Source organism: Carcharhinus amblyrhynchos, chromosome 10, assembly GCF_965287045.1.
Source record: "Carcharhinus amblyrhynchos chromosome 10, sCarAmb.v2.hapA, whole genome shotgun sequence".
Lineage (NCBI taxonomy): Eukaryota > Metazoa > Chordata > Chondrichthyes > Carcharhiniformes > Carcharhinidae > Carcharhinus > Carcharhinus amblyrhynchos.
In genome coordinates, this window is record NC_137333.1 from 32,663,411 (window position 1) to 32,686,429 (window position 23,019).

General features: G+C 41.4%; 2 protein-coding genes across 6 annotated transcripts in view; one reads left to right on the top strand and one right to left on the bottom strand.

Moving 5' to 3' along the window:
• The window catches only part of abhd13 (abhydrolase domain containing 13), a 51,737-nt gene extending 39,736 nt beyond the window's left edge, over nucleotides 1–12,001 (bottom strand). For both annotated transcript variants that reach the window (XM_080196879.1, XM_080196878.1), the window contains exon 1: nucleotides 11,863–12,001. The gene's annotated coding sequence lies outside the window, so the exon portion shown is untranslated. The remainder of the gene's footprint in view (nucleotides 1–11,862) is intronic.
• Nucleotides 12,002–12,186: 185 nt separating this feature from the next.
• Nucleotides 12,187–21,071, top strand: lig4 (ligase IV, DNA, ATP-dependent). 4 transcript variants are annotated; one of them, XR_013888025.1, is made up of 3 exons: nucleotides 12,187–12,240; nucleotides 16,330–19,167; nucleotides 20,044–21,071. XR_013888025.1 is itself a non-coding variant. In XM_080196881.1 (3 exons), exon 3 carries the CDS (start codon nucleotides 16,363–16,365, stop codon nucleotides 19,099–19,101), a length of 2,739 nt encoding a protein of 912 aa, XP_080053007.1. In that variant the 5' UTR covers nucleotides 12,190–12,240; nucleotides 12,715–12,757; nucleotides 16,330–16,362; the 3' UTR covers nucleotides 19,102–21,071. The 4 variants fall into 4 exon arrangements, 3 of the variants coding, with proteins under 3 accessions (XP_080053006.1, XP_080053007.1, XP_080053008.1); XM_080196881.1 differs by adding an exon at nucleotides 12,715–12,757 and having other exon boundaries at nucleotides 12,190–12,240; nucleotides 16,330–21,071; XM_080196882.1 differs by lacking the exon at nucleotides 12,187–12,240 and adding exons at nucleotides 12,250–12,468; nucleotides 12,715–12,757 and having other exon boundaries at nucleotides 16,330–21,071.
• The last annotated feature ends 1,948 nt before the right edge of the window (nucleotides 21,072–23,019 follow it).

Genomic DNA, 23,019 nt, shown 5'->3' on the forward strand with positions numbered 1-23,019 from the left:
CACTGAAAGCTCAGAGGTTATATTACACATTTCTGTTGGGTTGCTAAGCCAAATATTGATTGATTCTATGACTGTAATTACACATCTTATTGCACAATTTTCAAACAGTTTATTACCCAATAAAAAATCCTTGAAATATATTTCTAAACAATGAAAGAGTCACATTAGCAATTTAATGTCTTCAATTGCATTCACATAACCAGGTTTTTGACAAAATGATCTACTCCTACAATAAGATTTTCTTGTTTAAAGAGTTTATTTCCCCTATCACAGGACTGAGTGCACTGCATTTCTTCCTCTAAATAAATATTTTGCACATAAAAAGGCCTTTGTCTCGGAAAGAAGCTGAGGTCTTGCTTGTCCTTCCGGTAATAATAACATAGGATTACCTGCTTGAAATCATAGAATCATAAAATCCCTACATTGCAGACGGAGGTCATTTGGCCCATCTAGTCTGCATCAACAACAATCCCACCCAGACCCTATCCCCATAACCCCATATATTTGTCCCGCCAATCTCCCTGACACTCAGGGATAATTCAGCAGGGTCAATCCACCTAACCTGCACATCTTGGAAATATGATGTCCTACTATTCTCAGCTTGGTATCAATCAGACCAGAAACTCCAAAGTACATTGTGAAGTTTGCCTAGATCCTAATTTTTACATTTGTTTTTGGCATTTGGGTGAGCATAAGGTATTCCGTTCCAGGTACAATTCAAGTGACCCATGAGGAAGCTTTTACCGAAACAAACTTTACTTAAGAATACAGTTAACAAAAAGAATTAACATAACTTCTACCAATTAAAATAGTTAAATGTGACAAAGTATTATTCTTAACAGCTAGCCAGGTGAAGGCAGTAGAGCAGCAAAGGTGATTGGCAGTTGCAGGTAATATTTGCATAGGTGCAATCTTTTTTTCCAAAAATATACTTTATTCATAAAAATCTTAAATAAACCATTGCAAATCTATATGTCTTTGAATTGCAAACAGTGCAGAATTAAAACTTTTTACAGTTCTATACAAATTACAATCATAACATTTCAAACCTTAAAACTATATACATGCCTCAAAAATTACTGTGTACCGTTATTTCTCAGATTGGCACACAGTTATGCAAGTCGAGGGTGTTCTGCAGTTCCAGGGCCCTCGGTCTGCCTCCATTAAAAGGCCTTATAGCGTGGCCTTTCCCGAACCACCTTTTTTTCCAAAAATATACTTCATATTTGCATAGCTGCAATCACTGTGACCAGAAAGTGGTTTGTGGAGCAGCTGTTGTAAAGAGACAGTTAAACCCTAAATGATACTTCAGTGTTTCCCTCTTTACCTTCTCCTCTCACCAAAAAAAAAGTCTTGGCCTTTTGGCTAAGATCAAGTGTAACATGGACATGCTGTGCTTGGTGGAGATCATTAGGTTACATTTCAGCTTCATTTGAAGCAATTTTTCAAAGTAGCATCTCGGCCTTTTGGCTAAGATGCAAATAAGATCAAGCCTTGGAGGAGGAGCTATGCCTACTCCAATCAGCTTACGTCATGTAGATCAAGACCAAGACAGGAGGTGAGCCCTGTCTTGTAAGCTTGGATTGGGAAGGTCTCTGAATTGGACTTGATTGGATTGAATTGGAATAAAAACAAAGTCATCAGGAGGACCACAAGCAAGGGAGAGATAAGTTGAGATTCTTTTATCCTTTTACCTATATAAGGGCAGTATGGCAGCTAGGGCAATGGTATATTCCTCCTGCCAGATGTAGGAAATTAGGGAGCAATCTAGTCTCCCTGACAACTTTGTCTGAAGGAAGCATGTCCAGTTGCAGCTCCTCACAGACCGCATTTTTCAGTTAGAGAGGCAGGTGAATACACTGCGGAGCATGTAGGTGGCAGAGTGTGTGATAAACACTAGTTACAGGGAGGTTGTCACACCACAGGTTCAGTCAGGTAGATGGCTGATCGCCAGGAAAGGCAGGCAGATAATGCAGGAGTCTCCTGTAGTTATTCTCCTTTCAAAAAGGTATACTGTCTTGGATACTGTTGAGGGGGATAGCCTGTCAGGGGGAGATACTAGCAGCAGTCAGGCCTGTGGCAGCACACCTGGTTCTGCTGTAGAGCAGGGTTAGGCAAAGAGCAAGCAAGCAGTAGCAATCAGGGACTTGCTAGTTAGCAGCACAGATAGGTGTTTCTATGGCTGCAATCGAGACTCCAGGATGGCGCGTTGCCTCCCTGGTGCCAGGATCAAGGGAGGTGAGGGGGTGGGATCCAAAGCAGTAGGGAGATAGAAGAGAAGTTTGAGGATGCACAGAAGTTAAAGAGAGCACATTAAGTAGTAAAGCCAGTGTCAGTAACCCTCGTACCAGACAGATCAGGCGAAAGCAAGACAGAGCAAGGGAAGTCCAGATTAAACTACATTTATTTCAATGCAAGAGGCCTGACAGGCAAGGCAAATGAACTCAGGGTATGTGGGATTGGGATATTATAGCAATGACTGAAACATGGCTAAAGGAGGGACAGGATTGGCAACTCAATGTTCCAGGGTACAGATGCTGTAGGAAAGAACGAACAGGTGAGAGGAGTGGGAGTTGCATTTTTGATTAAGGAAACCATCACGGCCATACTGAGAGGGAATATATCTGAGGGTTCAGCCACTGAGTCTATATGGGTAGAACTGAGAAATAAGGAGGAGGAAATCATTTGATAGGATTGTACTATTGGCCCCCAAACAGTTGGTGGGAAATTGAGGAGCAAATATGTAAGGAGATTACAGATAGCTCCAAGAAAAATAGGGTGGTAATCGTCGGAGATTTTAACTTTCCCAACACTGGCTGGGACAGCCATAATATTAGAGGGTTGGATGAAGAGAAATTTGTTGAGTATATTCAGGAGAAATTTCTCATTCAGTATGTGGTTGGCCCGAATAGAGGGGGCAAAACTTGACCTCCTCTTGGGGAATAAGGAAGGGCAGGTGACAGAAGTGTTAGTGAGCGATCACTTTGGGACCAGTGATCATAATTTTATTAGATTTAAGATAGCTATAGAGAATGACAGAAGTCTGGCCCAAAAGTTAAAATTCTAAATTGGGGCAACACCAACTTTGATGGTCTCAGGCAAGAACTTTCAAAAGTTAACTGGGGAATCTGTGGGAAGGCAAAGGGAAGTCTGTTAATGGCAGGCTTTCAAAAGTGCTTAAACCAGGGTTCAGAGTAAGCACTCTTAGAGTGAAGGGCAAGGCTGGCAGAAGTAGTGAACCCTAGATGATTCAGGATACTGAAGCCCTGGTCAAGAAGAAGAAAGGGGCACATGACGTGCATAGGCAGCTGGGATCAAGTGAATCTTTTGAAGATTACAGGAAGTGTAGGAGGAGAGTTAAGATAGAAATCATGAGGGCAAACGGGGACATATTATTTTGGTAGATAAGACAAAGGAGAATCCAAAGAGCTTCTACAAATACATAAAAGGCAAAAGAGTAACAAGGGAGAGAATAGGGCCTCTTAAGGATCAACAAGGTCATGTGTGTGTGGAACCACAAGAGATGGATGAGATCCTAAATGAATATTTTTCATCCGTATTTACTGTTGAGAAAAACATGGATGTGAGGGAACTTGGGGAAATAAATAGTGATGTCTTGAGGAGTGTGCATATTACAGAGAAAGAGGTCCTGGAAGTCTTAAAGCACATAGAAACATATAACATAGAAGGATAGCAAGGGTTTTTATAAATGCATAAAAAGGAAGAGGCTGGCTAGGATGAACGTTGGACCCTTAGGGGGTGAGAGGGGGGACTTAGTGGTCGGGGATGGGGAAATGGCTGAGGCCCTGAATAACTTTTTCATTTCGGTCTTCACGGAGGAGGACGTGAATAATTTGCCGGGTGTTAGCTTTGGAAAGATGGTAGGAGTGGAGGGCCTGAATTACATTATTGTTACTAGAGAGGTGGTGCTCGACAGACCGGAGGGACTGATTGTGGACAAGTCCCCAGGACCGGATGGAATGCATCCAAGGATTCTGAAGGAAATGGCGGAGGTGATAGTGGATGCCTTGGTGATTATTTTCCAAACGTCGCTGGATTCCGGGGAAGTGCCGGAAGATTGGAAAACGGCTAATGTTACGCCGTTGTTTAAGAAGGGTGGCAGGCAAAAGGCGGGGAATTATAGGCCGGTTAATTTAACGTCTGTTGTAGGAAAAATGTTAGAATCCGTGATCAAGGAGAAAATAGCGAGGCATCTTGAGAATTGTTTGGTAGAGCAGACGCAGCACAGTTTTGTTGAGGGGAAGTTGTGTCTGACAAATTTATTGGAGTTCTATGAGGATGTGTCTAGGGCGGTGGATAGAGGAGAGCCGGTGGATGTGGTCTTTCTTGATTTTCAGAAGGCGTTTGACAAGGTGCCTCTCAAGAGGTTATTGCAGAAGGTCAGGGGGCATAGAGTTGGGGGTAGGGTGTTAGCATGGATAGAGGATTGGCTGTCAAATAGGACGCAGAGAGTGGGGGTCAATGGGTGCTATTCGAATTGGCAGTTGGTGACTAGTGGAGTGCCCCAGGGATCGGTGCTGGGGCCTCAGCTATTCACCATTTATATAGATGATCTGAAGGAGGGAACCAAGTGTATGGTGTCGAAATTTGCTGATGACACCAAGATTGGTGGAACGGCAAATTGTGCGGAGGGTGTGGAGAGTCTGCAGAAGGACCTAGATAGGCTGGGCGAATTGGCCAGGAACTGGCAAATGGAATTTAATGTTGGCAAATGTGAGGTTGTCCACTTTGGTAGGAATAATGGTAGGAAGGACTATTACTTACGTGGCGAAAAACTGCAGCATGCGATGGTGCAGAGGGCCCTCGGGGTCCTTGTGCATGAGTCGCAAAAACCCAGCCTGCAGGTGCAGCAGGTGGTCAGGAAGGCAAATGGGATGCTGGCCTTCATAGTGAGGGGGACTGAATATAAAAGTAGGGAGGTCTTGCTGCAGCTGTATAGGGCACTGGTGAGGCCGCAGCTGGAGTACTGTGTGCAGTTTTGGTCGCCGCACTTACACAAAGATATTTTGGCCTTGGAGGGAGTGCAGAGGAGGTTTACTAGGCTGGTTCCGGAGTTGAGGGGATTGAGCTATGAGGACAGGCTGAATAAACTAGGCTTGTACTCGTTAAGAGTTTAGAAGCATGAGGGGAGATCTCATTGAGATGTATAAGATGTTGAATGGGATGGACAGGATAGAGGTGGAGAGGCTCTTCCCGCTCAGAAAGGACAGTAGGACTAGAGGGCACAGCCTCAGGATAAAGGGGGGGCGGTTTAGAACAGAGTTGAGGAGGAACTTCTTCACTCAAAGGGTGGTGAATCTCTGGAATTCTCTGCCCGGTGAAGTGGTGGAGGCTACCTCGCTCAATATTTTTAAGACGCAGGTTGATAGGTTTTTGATAGGCAAGGGGATTAAGGGTTGTGGGGAGAGGGCGGGAATGTGGAACTGAGCCACGACAGATCAGCCATGATCTTATTGAATGGCGGGGCAAGCTCGAGGGGCTAGATGGCCTACTCCTGCTCCTATTTCTTATGTTCTAACATTACAGCACAGTACAGGCCCTTCGGCCCTCAATGTTGTGCCGAGCTATGTCCAATCCCAAGATCGAGCTATCCCCTCCCTGTAATTCTGGAGTGTTCCACGTGCCTATCCAATAACCGCTTGAAAGTTCCTAAAGTGTCCGACTCCACTATCATAGCAGGCAGTCGATTCCACACCCCAACCACTCTCTGAGTTAAGAATCTACCTCGGACATCCTCTTACATCTCCCACCACGAACCTTATAGTTATGCCCCCAGTAACAGCTACACATCCACCCGAGGAAATAGTCTCTGCGTGTCCACTCTATCAATTCCTCTCATCATCTTATAAACCTCTAAGTCGCCTCTCATCCTCCTCCGCTCCACAGAGAAAAGCCCCAGCTCCCTCAGCCTTTCCTCATAAGACCTACCTTCCAAACCAGGCAGCATTCTGGTAAATCTTTTCTGCACTCTCTCCAATGCTTCCAAATCCTTCTTGTAATGAGGTGACCAGGACTGAACACAATATTCCAAATGTGGTCTCACCAACATCTGGTATAGTTGCAGCATCAAGGTAGATAAATCACCAGGACCTGATGAAATGTATTCCAGAACACTGTGGGAGACTTTGGAGAAAATTCTAGGTCCCCTAGCCGAGATATATGAATCAATAGTCACGGGGGTGAGGTGCCTGAAGATTGGAGAGTGGCAAATGTTGTGCCTTTCTTTAAAAAGGGCTGCAAGGAAAAGTCTGGGAACTACAGGCCAGTGAGCCTCACATCTGTGGTGGGTAAGTTGTTGGAAGGTATTTTCAGAGACAGGAGCTACAGACATTTAGAGAGGCAAGGACTGATCAGGGACAGTCAGCATAGCTTTGTAAATGGAGAATCATGTCTCTCAAATTTGATTGAGTTTTTTGAAGGGGTGACCAAGAAGATAGATGAGGGTAGTGCAGTTAATGTTGTCTACATGGACTTTAACAAGGTACCGCATGGTAGGTTGTTGCATAAGGTTAAATCTCATGGGATCCAGCGTGAGGTTTCTAAATAGATAGAAAATTGGCTTGACAGAAGCCAGAGGGTGGTTGCAGAGGGTTGTTTTTCCAAACTGGAGGCCTGTGACCAGTGGTGTGCCTCAGGTATCAGTGCTGGGTCCACTGTTATTTGTCATTTATATTAATGATTTGGAAGAGAATATAGGAGGCATGGTTAGAAAGTTTGCAGATGATGCCAAGATTTGTGGCATAGTGGACAGTGAAGAAAGTTACCTCCGATTGCAAGAGGATCTTGATCAATTGGGCCAGTGGGCTGATGAATGGCAGATGAAGTTTAATTCAATGCGCTGGGATTCCAGATTTCCCATATTTGTGCAGCCTCCTCCTCCTGATATTTGATTGTCCACCATCATTCATGATTGGATGTGACAGGACTGTAGAGTTAGATCTAATCAGTTAGTTATGAGATCACTTTGCCCTGTCTAACACATGGATTTTCCATTGTTTGGCATGCAAATAGTCCTGTGTTGCAGGTTCATCAGGTTGACACCTCAAAGAACAAAGCAAATTGTAGAACAGGAACAAGTCCTTCAGCCCTCCAAGTCTGTACCTACCATGTTGCCTGACTGAACTAAATCCCCTATCCTTCCAGGGACCATATCTCTCCATTGCTATCCTATTCATGTATTTATCGAGATGCCCTTTAAAACTTACTATCGTATCTGCTTCCAATACCTCCCCCGGCAGTGAGTTCCAGGCACCCACCACTATGTAAAAAACTTGCCCCGTACATCTCCTTTAAACCTTGCCCCTTGCACAGTAAATCTATGCCCCCTTGTAATTGACTCTTCCACCCTGGGAAAAAGCTTCTGACTGTCCACTCTGTCCATGCCCCTCATAATCTTGTAGACATCTATCAGGTCACCTCTCAACCTCCATTGTTCCAGAGAGAACAAACCATTTTTCTCCAACATCTCCTCATAGCCTACGCCCTCCATACCAAGCAACATCCTGGTAAATCTTTTCTGTACCCTGTCCAAAGCCACCACGTCTTTCTGGTAGTGTGGCGACCAGAAATGAACACTATATTGCAAGTGCAACCTCATTGAAGTTGTATAAAGCTGCAACGTGACTTATCAATTTTTAAACTCAATGCCCTGGCCGATTAAGGCAAGCATGCCGTATGCCTTCTTGACCTCCTTCTCCACCTGCGTTACCACTTTCATGACCTGTGTACCTGTACACCCAGATCCCTCTGCCCATCAATACTCTTAAGGGTTCTGCCATTTATTGTATATTTCCTATCTGTATCAGATCTTCCAAAATGCATTACCTCATATTTGTCCGGATTAAACTCCATCTGCCTTCTCTCGGCCCAAGCCTCCAACCGATGTATATTCTGTTGTATCCTCTGATGGTCATCATTGCTATCTGCAAATCCACCAACCTTTGTGTTGTCCACAAACTTATTAATCAAACTAGTTACATTTTCCTCCAAATCATTTATATATGTTACAAACTGCAAAGGTCCCTGAGGAACGCCATTTGTCACAGCCCTGCATTCAGAAACACGCCCTTCCACTGCTACTGTCTGTCTTTTATGACCGAGTTCTGTATCCACCTTGCCAGCTCACTCCTGATCCCATGTGACATCACCTTCTACACCAGTCTGTCATGAGGGACCTTGTCGAAGGTCTTACTGAAGTCCATGTAGACAACATCCACTGCCCTACCCTCATCAATCATCTTCATTTTGAACTATGCCTGGTGCTACTTCTGTCATGTCCTCCTCTACTCTTCACTGAGTGAGGGTTGATCCCTCAGTTCAATGGCAATGGTAGAGTGGGGGGACATGCAAGGCCATGAGGTTATAGATTGTAATTAAATGTAATTTTGCTCCTACTGATGGCTAGCAAAGTCTCATGGATGCCCAGTTGCTAGATCTGTTTGAAATCTATCCCATCCCACTAGCACAGTCATAGAGCCACATAACATGACAGAGGGGACCCTCATTATGAAGGTGGGACTTCATCTCCACAAGAACTATCACGGACAGATGCATCTGCGACAGATAGACTAGTGAGATCTAGTACAGTTTTTCTTTTTGTTGTGCTCTCTTGCCATCTACTGCTGAGCCAGTTCAGGGGATATATCCTTTAGGACTCAGCCAGCTCAATCAATCGTAATGCCAACTAGTCACCCTTAGTGATGTTCAATGAAGTCCTTCACCCAGAGTATATTCTGTGATCCTGCCATATTTCAATTTGTGTTCAACATGGGGGACTACTGATTAATTAGATGAGGGGTGACAGTAAGTGGTAGTCAGCAGAAATTTCATGCCCATGTTTCAGCTGAGGCCATGAGACTTCATGGGGTCCAGAGTCAATACTGAGGACCCCCCATGAAGAAGTGCTCCCAACTGCAAACCATTGTGCCTCTACCTCTGGTGGGTCTGTCCTGTGAATGGGAAAACCTGCCTAAGGGATGGTGATGCTGGTGTCTGGGACATTACTTGTAAGAAATAATTCAGTGAGTGTGACTATGCCAGATTTGCTCTCCCAATTTTAGCACAGGCTTCCAGGATTGAAAGCTTGATGTTGTCGTTTCCAATGCCTATGTCAAATGGGATGAACCTATGCATGTGAATAGCTTGCTCAGCCATTTCAGGGGAGATCTGAGAGTCAACTATATTGCTGTGGGTCTGTCGGCCAAACCAGGCAAGGATGGTACATTCGTGAACCAGATGGTGTTTTTATGACAATCGTTAGGCTAGCTTTTAATTCCAGATTAATTAATTGAATTTAAATTTCACCAGTTGGCTGTAGTGGAATGTAAACCTTTGTCCACAGAGCCTGGACCTGTGGATTATTAGTCCAGTGACATTACTCAGTGGCACTCTGTCACTGTCTCCTCTTGAATGCAATAGCTCTTAGGACTATTTATACTGGCTGAAGGTTTAAAAGGACCATTTTGACTTAATTTGCTTTGGGAACAATCAGGAAATCATAAGTGAGACTGGACTCCAATTTTCTACTTAAACTCACTTCTACATAATCATGAACAGAAAACCCTACGTAACCTGCACACAACAACAAAGCAATGGAACATAATCATTTTTTATATTCTTGCCATTATAAAGTATTTATTGATATTAAGAGTAATAACCTAGCTCAGTTTTTTTATTAATTGAAAAATTGCTTTATCATTAAAAACAAAGCATTTTTAATAAGGGTGTCCAGTTGTCCATTTATGAATATTTTTACTTAAATCACTGAAAATGGCAAAATTATCATGAAGCATTTCATAGTTTCTTTGCTGGAGACTTGTCAGTTCCTTTGCGAATTAAATATTTAATAACATGGGAAATGTTTACAATACGCACATTAATGACTGTGTTTAAAAGCATAAGGATATCACCTCTCTTCATGAACAGCCTATATGAAACTTCAAAACATATTTTGTACATAAAACACATTTAAATATTTGTTGGATAGAGATAGGTAGAATTTTGTACGTGAATATTATGTTTTTGGGATTGTTTTAAAGAATACACCTGGTTTACACTCTCATGAAGCTTTGGATTATTGTTGCAAAAGTCGGTCCGTCAGCCCATTGAGCCTGCTCTGCCATTCAATGCAATCATGGCTAGTCATCCACATCAATGCCTTATTCCCACACTATCCCCATATTCCTTTACGTCATTGGAACTTAGAAATTTTTCAATGCCTGCTTTAAACATACTCAATCACTGAGCTTCCACAGCCCCCAGGGTACAGAATTCCAAAGATTCACAACCATCCAAGCAAATACATTGGCCTCATAACACATTCCCATTTAGCTTTGTGTCATCTGCAAACTTGAAATATTACAGCCAGTCCCCACATCCAAATCCTTTATATAGTGAAAACTTGGGGTCTAAGTACTGATTCTTGTGATACACCACAATAGTCATAGCCTGCGAATGCAGAATTTGATGTTTATTTCTACACTTTGTTTTCCGCCTGTGCACTAATCTTTAATTCATGGCAATATATTACCTTTTATCTGACATGCTTTAATTTTGTTGACCAACCTCCTATGGGAGACTTTATCGAAAGCTTCCTGAAATCCAAATACACTATGCCCACCGACTCTCCTTTATTAATTCTGTTAGTAACATTCTCACAAAATCCCAACAGGTTCATCAATCAAACATGATTTGCCATTCATAAATCAATGTTGAATAACAAATCAGGTCATTATTATCTAAAAAACCTTTGATCACATCTTTTTAAACAGATTCCAGCATTATCTCTCATATTGATAACAAGGCTAATGTCCCATTTTGCTTTCCTTCCCTTCAGAAATGTGGTGAACTTTTCTATCTTTCAATCTGCAGGAACCATTCCAGAATCTACAGAATTTTGGAAGATGGTCATTGTCTTTTAAAACGACCCTGAATTAATCCTTCAGTTTATTTTCTGATTTTTTTTTGAAAAACAGACTACGCAGTTGACCTTTCACCATCTGAGTATTCACAAACCATCACTGTTGACAATGAACAAAGAATACAGCACAGAAACAGGCCCTTCGGCCCTCCAAGCCTCCGCTGCTCAAGCGCCCAACTAGATCATTCGTTTGTATCCCTCAATCTCCAGTCTGTTCACGTGGCTATCTAGATAAGTCTTAAACAATCCCAGCGTGTCCGCCTCAACCACCTTGCTTGGCAGTGCATTCCAGGCCCTCACCACCCTCTGTGTAAAATACGTCCCCCTGACATCTGTGTTGAACCTTGCCCCCCTCACCTTGAACCTGTGACCCCCTGTGTTCGTCACCTCCGTTCTGAGAAAAAGCTTCCCACTGTTCGCCTTATCTATGCCCTTCATTAGGCCAATGACAAAACACCCATGTCTCACTTTCCACCTCTGGAATAGTTATTAAGGAGATGCATAAGCAACAATTTCAGATAATTGGAAGCCTGTGCTGTTTTTCTTGGCACATTTTTGCATGTCTCCTGGAAAGGCATGGTGAACCAGTCTGGCTTATGTGATCTGAGTATACAATTTCATCCTGACACTGTCCTCACTCACCACGCAGCAGCATCTGGGCTGACACTTTGAAATTTATTCAGTTAAAATTCATTAGGATCGGGATTAGCCGAACGACACATACAAGGTAGCTCTAACTCGGCTTGGTGTCAGCTTGAATGCTGGGGATTAGTTCCTTCAGTGTCACTGCGATCTGCTGCCCCAGTCCTTACTCAGGAGACACAAACCCACCTCCATCGGCAGAAAGTGCCAGGAAAAGTGGGGTCCTGAGGCTTTACCCTGATTCCTTCTCCTCTTCCCTTTTAATAAAAAATATAACCAACCTTCATAACTAACAGGCAGAATCCACACCGCTTCACTCACACATACTCCATCTTGGCAGAGAGATAGCTGTAGGCCGGAAATGAAACCACAAGCGGCGCCACAAGCTTCCGCTCTCCGGGAAACCAGCGCGACGCAAGAGTGCGCCGACGCGGAGTGGAGCGGTTGGTGCCGAGTGCGTCGGCGCGGAGTGGAGCGGTTGGTTCCGAGTGCGCCGGCGCGGAGTGGAGCGGTTGGTTCCGAGTGCGCCGGCGCGGAGTGGAGCGGTTGGTTCCGAGTGCGCCGGCGCGGAGTGGAGCGGTTGGTTCCGAGTGCGCCGGCGCGGAATGGAGCGGTTGGTTCCGAGTGCGCCGGCGCGGAGTGGAGTTTGGTGCAGAAAGGTGAGTTTTGTCTCAGGATATGTCACTTTCCTCAACTTGAAGTTGCTATTGGCGAAGCTGATCGTGGGCTGCCCTAAAGATTTATCACTTCAAAAGGAAATCTTCTCCGTTTGGGATCTGTCGATTTAGGTGCATTAACTGTTCCTTTGCTGCTAAAGTCTGGTCTCGCCATAAGGCCTAATGAACTGTCTCCTCTGCTGGGAGTGCTGCACAAACCTGGACGTTTCGGTATTTGTATCCTTTTCTGTGACTAGTCACCCTGAGTAATTAGGGCGCTTCCTTCGTTTCCCTCAGCTTCTTGTTCCATGTATATTTACGCGGGGCTCCGTTCTAGATCCGTGCCCATATCACGGTAGTTGTATTTTTAGATCTGGTGCATCCGCATTGTTTATCGCCTGAGCCATCTCATTTTTGATTATTTACTTCCTGGATACTCCCATCTCATTTTATTCATTAACTTTTTTCATATTCCAGTGCTTACATCGATGTGGGGAGAACCATGTCTTCATAAACTGAGGTATTTTCCACATCTTACTTAATCTTTCAAAGGCAACAGAAGCAAGTTCAAATCTTGTTTTTATGTCTTCATAAATCTTATGTAACATGGTGGCACAGTGGTTAACGCTGTTGCCTTCATGACACATGACAACACAGAGTCGCTGAGCAGAGATTGATAGCCGAGTTCCGTACCACATGAGGATGGGCTCAACCGAGATCTTGGATTCATGTCACACTATCTGTAAACCCCCACCCCCCATGACTTGTCTGGGCTTGCAACATCTCACTAACCGTCCTGGCTGGAGACAATACACATCTCTTTAACCTGTGCTTAACCCCCCTCTCCACTTACATTGTGTGTACCTTTAAGACTTGATTACCTATACAGACTCGCATTCCAACCATTATCTTGTAATTTGAGTTTATGTCTGTATATGCCCTGTTTGTGAACGCAAGTCCTCACTCACCTGATGAAGGAACATAGAACATTACAGTGCAGAACAGGCCCTTCGGCCCACGATGTTGCGCCGACCAGTTACAAAACAATGACCCACTAACCTAAACCAATCCCTTTTCGTCCATAAACAGCGCTCTGAAAGATTGTGCTGCCAAATAAACCTGTTGGACTTTAACCTTGTGTTATCAGACTTCTTACTGTGCCTCATAGCGCCACGGACCCAGGTTCATTTGTAGCCTCGGGTCACTGTCGGTGTGGTGTTTGCACATTCTCTAGTGTCTGCGTTGGTTGCCTTAAATGCTCTGGTTTCCTGCCACAGTCCAAAGATGTGCGGGTTAGGTTGGTGCATAGCTAGAGCCATACTAAATTGACCCTAGTGTCAGAGGGACTAGCAGGGTAAATGTGTGAGGTTACGGGAATAGGATCTGGGTGCGATTGTGGTTAGTGCAAATGTGATGGCCGCCCTCTTCTGCACTGTAGGGATTCTGTGATTCTTACAAGAGTTCACAGCCGTCCAACCAAAGCTTTCCAAATGACACAACTTTTTCTTTGCATTAATCTGGAATCCAATTTTTTTACTTTCCCTGTTCATATGAAATAAGAGCAGAAGTATCTAATTCAGGCAACACTCAATCTCGTCTCTGCCTTATGAGGATGACCCATACTTTTGGAATCACTGACAAGAGGAAACTCCTTTTCACATCCACCTTATCAGTATCATTCAGGATCTTCTATACTTCAAACAAGTCACCCTAAGTCGTTTAAACTCCAGTCGAAACAAGCCCAGCATATCCACCTATTCTCATAAGACAACCCATCCATTCCATTAGTTACATATCAGTTAATCGTAGAACCCTACAATCCAGAAAGAGGCCCTTTGGCCCATCGAGTCTGCACTGACCACAATCCCACCTAGGCCCTACCCCCATATTCCCACATATTTTACCTGCTAATCCCTCTAATTTAAGCATCTCAGGACACTAAGGGGCAATTTAGCATAACCAATCAACCTAACCCGCATATCTTTGGACTGTGGGAGGAAACCGGAGACATGTTATCACTACATGTCTGTTTTTGATATTGCTATTACATAAATATCATTAACAAATCTGAGATTGTTAAAATCTTATAATATGATCATCTAGAGCAAGGTTTGTCACTGCTTCCAGTCATTAATTAAATTTATCAAGTAACAGTGTGGATCTTCATGTCACTCCAGCTGTTGATCTATGGCTGCAAGAGCAGCTCAGAGTTTGGGAGTTCTGTGAGTAACTCACCTGACTCCCCAGAGCCTGTGTTCCATCTACAAGGCACAAGCCAGGAGTATAATATAATGAGCTCCACATGCCTGGATGAAACTTGACACAATCCAGGACAAAGCAACCAGATTATTCACTCCATCCCCACCTTAAGGCATATGTCCCTCCACCACCAACACACAATGCAGCAGTGTGTGCCATCTATAAGATGCAGTTCAGCTTCTCACCAAGCCTCTTTCAATATCACCTTCTAAAAGGATCAGCACCACTAGTAAGTTCTCCAAGTTACATGCACACTTCCTGAAATTGTATCATTTCTGGAAACGCACGGCAGATTGTGTAAATGCACACTTGACATCATGTAGGTTCCCAGTGCCACAATTTCTGACAAAAAGGATTCGACCTAGAGATTTTAACACCTAGCACACACCTGGCTTATAACCTTTTCATGATTGATATGAAAGATTGGGCATGCCAGAACTTAATGTTTTTGTTCAATACGATAGGAAATCTGCCCAAGATGGCTAATTTTTAGGTCTGACTTTATTACGGTTTGCTGAGGTAACTATATAACTATAAATCCCATGTATTATGTTTGAGCTGACATCCTGACAGTATAGCTGTCAATGTACTATGAGAACCAACCATTGATGCAGCTGAAAAAAATACCTGTCAAGTGGTTGAAAGAATTAACAAGTTTTTCCCTCTCATGGTAGTGTATTCAAGATGGTGACAGAGGGTGATTGATTACTGGGATAGTGTTCAGAGGCAAATAACTCATGGACCAAGTTTAAATTGGAAGAAAACTGATCCTGTCTCCCCATCATTGCTACAAGTGCACCACTTGTAAAACACATGTTTGACCCCTCCACTTGGCATAAGCTGACAGAAATTAACGAAGTAAATTCAAGAAAATAATTGTTCTTTATAAGCTTAAACTGTGTGTTTGTGTCACATGGTGTTGGTTCTTTTAAGTGATGGTTTCTCATCTTTTTTTTCCCTCTCTGAGGCGATTAGTGGCTCTGGGTGGATAGGGCATGCATCTTCTCTACAGCATGGAACAGATCAGTTGGTGTTTTCTTGTCAATTTCTGTTTCTTATGTGATCTATTAATGCAATAAAACAGTTCGTTGAATTAGAAACTTGTGGAACAGACTCAAATATATTGTTCAATGTTATATAGTTAATGTCCAAAATTAAAACATATTGAATATTATCATGTCTTTTATTTAAATCATTGACCCAATGTTAAAAAAAATAGTTCCAAGCAGGAAAATGCCAGAGAGAGGAAAATAAACAGGCATTCAGGTCACAGAGGGAGTTAATGATTTTATGCCACAAACTGCCTAAGAGAAAATTATTCTGTTATAAAATTTACAGTGGTGAAGAAAAACGTAAAGTCATGAAGAAAGGACAAAAAGTTTACAACAAAAATAGTCAGAGGAAAAAAATTATAGAAGTGCAGCAAGAATATAAAACAAAAGGTGAAATTTCGTTCACCAATTCTGGAAGTTGAGCTAGTCCTAGTCATAGCACTAACTACCCATCAGCTCTATTTTCTAAATGGTCAGTGTCTGCACATTATAGAAACATATCTGTTTAATATTTCTCAATTTAAACATCCTGAAAGTAAATTAGCATTAAGAAAATTTCTCTTGGGTGTGTTAGTGATGCTAATGAAATCTGCAGCCTGTGGTACAGTTGCAGACATAAATATGTGACAGATAACTTTATACTGGGGACAATCCTGTCCCATTGTGTATGTATACTTTATATAGAATATGTTTAAAACAAGACTGAATAAATTAGGTTCTGAGCGTTTATTCACTGTAGCATAGACTAGCTTATTCAAACCTTTGTCTTTTGAATTAATAGGTTACATCTTTGGACAATTATCACAGCTTCATCATGTCTGCGACAGCTGTATCAGACAATTCATTGACAGAGACCGTAGCCAATAAAGTCCCTTTTCGTGACCTGTGTTTAACATTGGAAAAAATACAGAAGACTAAGTCTAGGCCTGATAAAAATAAGTATTTCAAAGACTTCCTGGATTCATGGAGAAATTTTCACAACACCCTTCACAAGAATGATTTAAACACCACTGATTCCTTCTACCCAGCACTGCGTCTGATCCTTCCTCAGCTTGAGAGAGAAAGGATGGCATATGGAATAAAAGAGACAATGCTTGCAAAACTTTACATTGATGTTCTAGGTTTGCCGAAAGATGGAAAAGATGCTCTTAAACTCCTGAACTACAGAGCTCCAACCAGCTCACATGGAGAGGCAGGTGACTTTGCTGTGATTGCATATTTTGTTCTGAAACAGAGGTGTCCAAATAAAGGTACTCTAACTGTTCAGGACGTAAATAAACACTTGGATTCTATTGCACTTAATAATGCTGCCAAGAGGAAAGATTTGATCAAAAAGAGCCTGTTACAATTAATCTGTCAGAGTTCAGCATTGGAGCAAAAGTGGCTTATTCGTATGATCTTGAAAGACATGAAGTTAGGCATCAGTCAACAAACCATATTTCAGTTATTCCATGCAGATGCGGCCGAGCTTCACGGTGTAACAACAGATCTAGAGAAAGTTTGTAGACAACTTCATGATCCCACTGTATCCCTTAGTGATGTCTCCATCATGATGTTTTCTCCTTTTAGGCCTATGCTTGCTGCTGTTGCCAATATAAAACACATTGAAAAGTTAATGCACAACCAGAGTTTCTATTTGGAAACTAAACTGGATGGAGAGCGTATCCAACTTCACAAGGATGGAGATGTTTACAAGTATTTTTCTCGTAATGGTTATGATTATAGCCAGCAGTTTGGTACTTCTCCATTGCAAGGGTCTCTCACACCCTTCATTCACAACACCTTCAAGAGCACGTTGCAAAACTGCATTCTTGATGGAGAGATGATGGCCTATAACCCAGTCACCCAAGGTTTTATGCAGAAGGGAATCAAGTTTGACATTAAAAGAATGGTGGATGATTCAGAATTGCAAACCTGTTTCTGTGTCTTTGATGTGCTAATGGTAAATAAGCAGAAGCTCGCAAATGAAACTCTCAGGAAAAGACATGAAATCCTTCAAACTGTTTTCACATCAGTGCCAGGGCGCATTCAGATTGTGGAGAAAATTGAAATAAAAACAAAAAAGGATGTGGCTAATGCCCTAAATGTAGCTATTGATCAAAGGGAAGAAGGAATAATGGTGAAGGACCCTTTGTCTGTTTATAAACCAGACAAACGAGGTGAAGGCTGGTTGAAAATTAAACCAGAATATGTGGACGGCTTGATGGATGAGCTTGATATCTTAATCGTTGGTGGTTACTTTGGTAAAGGTCACCGTGGTGGAATGGTATCTCATTTCCTGTGTGCTGTTGCAGAGCCTACTTTGCCTGGTGAGAATCCATCAGTCTTTCATTCGCTTTGCCGTGTAGGTTCTGGATACACGATGAAGGAGCTGTATGATCTTGGACTGAAACTAGCTAATCACTGGAAACCTTACCGCAAAAGAGATCCTCCTCCAAACATTCTGTGTGGCACTGAAAAACCAGAGGTCTATATTGAACCATGTAATTCTGTCATTCTACAAGTTAAGGCAGCGGAAATTGTGAGCAGTGATATGTATAAAACGGGTTGCACCTTGCGTTTTCCACGAATTGAAAAGATCAGAGATGATAAGGATTGGTATGACTGTATGACATTGCATGATTTGGATCAACTGCGTAATAAAGCCTCTGGGAAACTTGCCTCCAAACATGTTGACCTAAGTGACGAGGAACCAGATAAAAAAAAGCGTAAAACTCCCACAAAGGCCAAAAAGTTAGTTGGCATTGCAGAACAGTTTAAGGCCCAAGATCTATCAAGTGTTGACAAAGTTTCTAGCATTTTTGAAGACGTTGAATTTTGTGTCTTGAATGGTCTTCATGACCATTCCAAAGCTGAGCTGGAGAAGGGAATAGCTGAATGTGGAGGGTTAGTCGTGCAGAACCCTGGACCAGACACATACTGTGTTATTGTTGGCATGATTAATGTCCGTGTCAAAAACCTTATCACTGCAAATGAACATGATGTGGTGAAAGCTGACTGGTTGCTGGAGTGTTTACAAAAGAAACATTTTATACCATGGCAACCTCGGTATATGATTCATATGTCACCTTCTACAGAAAAACATTTTGCCCAGGAATATGATTGCTATGGAGATAGCTATTATGCTGATACTGATAAAAGTCATCTGCAGGAGGTGTTCAACAGAATGAGTAAACCAGAACAAAATTTATCCTTTAAAACTATTGCTGACTTAGAACAGCGTTACCTATGGGACACAACACCTTTAAGTATGTTCAGACACTGCATCATTTATATTGATTTCTACGCAAGCATTGGTGACTCCAGTACACAGATACATGGCACAAGTTTAGATTTGAGGATTTTAGAGTTGAGGTTTCATGGGGCACAGTGTGTCACAAATTTAAACGAAGGTGTCTCACATGTCGTTGTTGGTAATGATTTACAACGTCTCTCAGAATTGAAATTACGAAGGAAGACATTTAAAAGGAAGTTCAAAATTGTGCTGGAATCATGGATAATTGATTCAATAAAAGCAGGCAGTCTGCAAGATGAAAAAAATTACCTACAATAGAAGACAAGAATCACCTGAAATATGAGTATGATTTGAGCAGTTCTTAAGGTGGACGTTGTAGAATTTGTAAGTAAACTTATTAGTTTCACATCCTACAAAGCACTTTAGTTCAGCATCAAACTGTGTATGAAACTGTGCGACCCTTCACAAAATTACACTCGTGTTTTAATTCACTTGTGTTTTCCTCCTGTACACAAAGCAATACATGACCCAGAAGTGTTATTCCAGATAGAGATTGGTTATACAATTCCTTTATTAGTGTTTACTTTGTTTACCCTTTTAAAAGCTTGGATTTTTTAACGTGAGCAAAAATGCAAGAATATACTAAACATCAGTTTATAAGTCTGAAATAAAAAACAAAGTGCTAGAAAAATTCAGCAGGTCAGGGAGAGGGAAAGCAAGTTAGGTGATCTTTCTTTGAGTTCTGATGAAAGCTGGTCATGTCTCTAATGTTTTTAGGTGTCACTATTAAAAATAAAATCATCAACAATACTTAATTTTCTACATTTAAGCCAAGGCTCTGTAAATAATAAATGAGCAAGAAGGATCAGCACTAGAAGTGATTGGAATATCAAAAAGCTGCATTTAATCATTGTGGAACTAATTTTTTTAAATTGACATCCTTCACAGTTAACTTAAGTCACAATTCCCCCTCAACTTTATTGTTGATGGGGAATAATTTAAACCTATCATTGTTGCTTTGATGTCAGTAGCAAAAAGAAATATTCACTATTTTGCTATAAAAATGTGACTGTTTCAAACCACAAATTGTACCTGCCTTGAGTATTGGAAGTGACATTGGTTTAAGCTGGTGATGAATGAATGCTTCACTTATAATAACTATACATTGCACCCTGTTATCAAGCAAATCAAAGAACATGCTTTACACAACAAAGGAAGGAATATACTGCTTACCTTTTAATTTGGTCCTTCTCATTTTAGGTACAACATTACATGACTGATCAGACTGAGGGCAGAAAAATAAATTGCACCAGAGACCAAACAATGGGACAGTGGAGGAGGAAATATGGTTTTACATAAAACTCCCTCATTCTGTTGCAAAGTCATTTTAACATGGGATCCATAAAAATGATTCTTCCAAAGAGGGACTTCTTGAGCATATCAAGAGAATTGCTTTTTATTAAGGGAAGAGAACTGCAGAGAGATTAACAATACTGTGTGTGTTGGTTTGAGACTGCTTTCAAGAAGTATCAAACTCTCTAAATAAGCCTTTCTTCATAGTCCATAAACTTATTTATTTACTCAATTAAATACCATTGGAATCTATGAATTATTTAACATTGCAGGAGAATTGTTAAACCTAATAGATGGTAGCACATGGAGCAAGGCTTCCTCAATTTTGTTTCAAAGTCAAATTTTATTGTAATACGTGTGTGATAGGTCATCAGCTTTTTGCACTAGATGCTTACTATTATTCATACATTGATCTTCATTTTTGAAGTACACCATGATACTTACTGTTTTGTATTAATGCTTAAATTGAGAGTAATCCATGGTGGAGCATATGATAGTTCAAATGGTGACAAGTCACAGTTAATAATGATTGAAGTAAGGAAATGTACCACATGACTTGAATAAAAATGATCTGATTTGCACATGCTGTTTGTTATATTAAAATTTTTAAAAACTTGGAAAATAAATTTATCCTAATGATCCATCAGTGATTATACAAATAAGTCAATGAGAAAATAGATTTTTTAAGAAAGGTAATGCAGAGTGCCAGTCTCTATTTTTGCTTCAAAACTAAACTGTAATTCTAAATTAAGATGTATATTTTCAGCATTTATAGCAATGATAAAATGATATTATAGTGTAAGAATTTTAGGTTTGTACAAAGACTAGTATCTACATGTATATGTGCTGATTGTCTGCCAATGTTCTTGTCCATGTTATTAGTGTTGTATTCATACAACTTGTATTTTGAAAAATAATAAAACCTGTTATTTTAAACAAAAGACAACATTTTGTGTAATGTAAATGGTTTTTGTGAGAATTGTCGTATTTGCCTTCTGTAAGAAACGGCTTAATTTGTTTCAGAACTGTCATAATGGGTTATCCAAAGATAGACGGAAGTGAAAGTCAAGCCAATAATAATGCAGAAGGTTTTTTAGAATATGTCCTGGACCAGAGATGAACTTAAAAGTCTGGGGCTGCCATTCTTCCAGAGATGATGTTGGACTGGGGTAAGCACAGTAAGAAGTCTCACAGCACCAGGTTTGCCTTGAGTACCATTGGACTTTAACCTGGTGTTGTGAGACTTCTTACTATTCTTCCAGAAATACAGAGGGGTGTTTCTGTGAGTTTGTGCTTGTCCCAGTGAAGGATTCATTTGCAAAATATAAACCTGCCTATGTGGGGGTGTTCTGGCATCTGCTTTAGCTTTCACCCTGACATGTTGCAAAGGAATTTACCATAATTGAACTATCCATAGTTAATTGAAACAATGAAAAAACTCCTGAACGTCAAATGTGGTGCTCATCCAACAGGAAAAGACTGCATTTAGGAATGCAGCACTGAGAAGAATTTATGGACACCAGTTCTGCCAGGCACAAAGGTTTTCCTGCATGATTTCAAAACTGCACGTGAAATTATAACTAGTAGGATTTCTGATGATTGAGGTCATCCTGCCTGTCTATTGGGAGTTGAGTGGAGTCTAGTTTGGGAGGAAATTTGGCAGAGCACTTTATCGTTAAAATCTTCCCCAAAATTTTGACTGCAAATACTTGTTACTACTATATAATTCCCTTTTCTGCTGTGCACAGGCCTTGAGGTCACTCCACTCCACATCCTCAGTTGCTATCATATAAATTGAAGTGATTGAACCATCACCCGTTAGATGTACGCCTCAATATCTTCCCCTTCTGCTGTTCATTAATCCTTTCTAATGCCTACCATGTAACACCCACCCCCAATTCCTTACACAAAATGCATATCTATCATTCTAAGACTTTAAAGTTTCCTACCACTGTTTATCCTTAATTTCAAAGCAAGGTCAATCCATAAATACTACCAGAAGCTTTCATATGTAGCATAAATTGGCCAGAGGTTCGGGGAGACAGAAGCATGTGTCCATATACCTGAGTGGTTTCGCATGAGGCAAATAGAATTTTCATGGAAGGGCCTAAATTAAATTAAATCAATTAATTGATTGGTTGTGGGATATTTGCTATTATGATATCAATTTAAAGGGAGCACATAGCATACTTGCGATGGTGGACAAAAATATTGTGAGGCAGCAAACAACATAGTTTCAGCCATTGCCTCCTAATTGCACAGGTATAGCGAGATGGTGGTTCTCTTTTCTCCTGATGGGTATCCCTACACAGGTAAACTAATCAACAGGATTGGAGGGAGTTGGCAGAAGCGTGTAAATCCCACATGCTGTTCTCCTGGGATTTTTTAAGATCGCAACAGGACTACAAAATTGGAACTGCCCTTCACACTTTCCTTACTCTTTCTACACAGTTATGACCTTCTTTAATTCCAGCACTACCAATCTTTTATTTCCCCAGTTCTCTTGCATTGCCTCAAATCAGCATAGAATATTTAATTTCAACTCCTGGTTATGCTGATATAATTAGAAGCAGTTCTTATTCTCCCAACTATTACCACGTCACGGCCAAACTTGTTAGTTTTTTGTCATCATGCATACAGCACTAATATGCCTCATACATCTTAAAAACCCCTAGCATACAGCAGAGGTCCTGCTTCTGTACAGACACTGACCCCAATGAGAAAGGCAGCCTTCACCATCATTGGGTGTGTATATTGCATTAGAGAAACAGAAGACATGCAATGTTGGAGATGCAGAGAGAGGGTAACCAAACTGGGTTTCCTTTTTCCTTGCAGTCACTGCCTGAAATCTTAGTAATGCATTGCACTGCCACTTGTGTTACT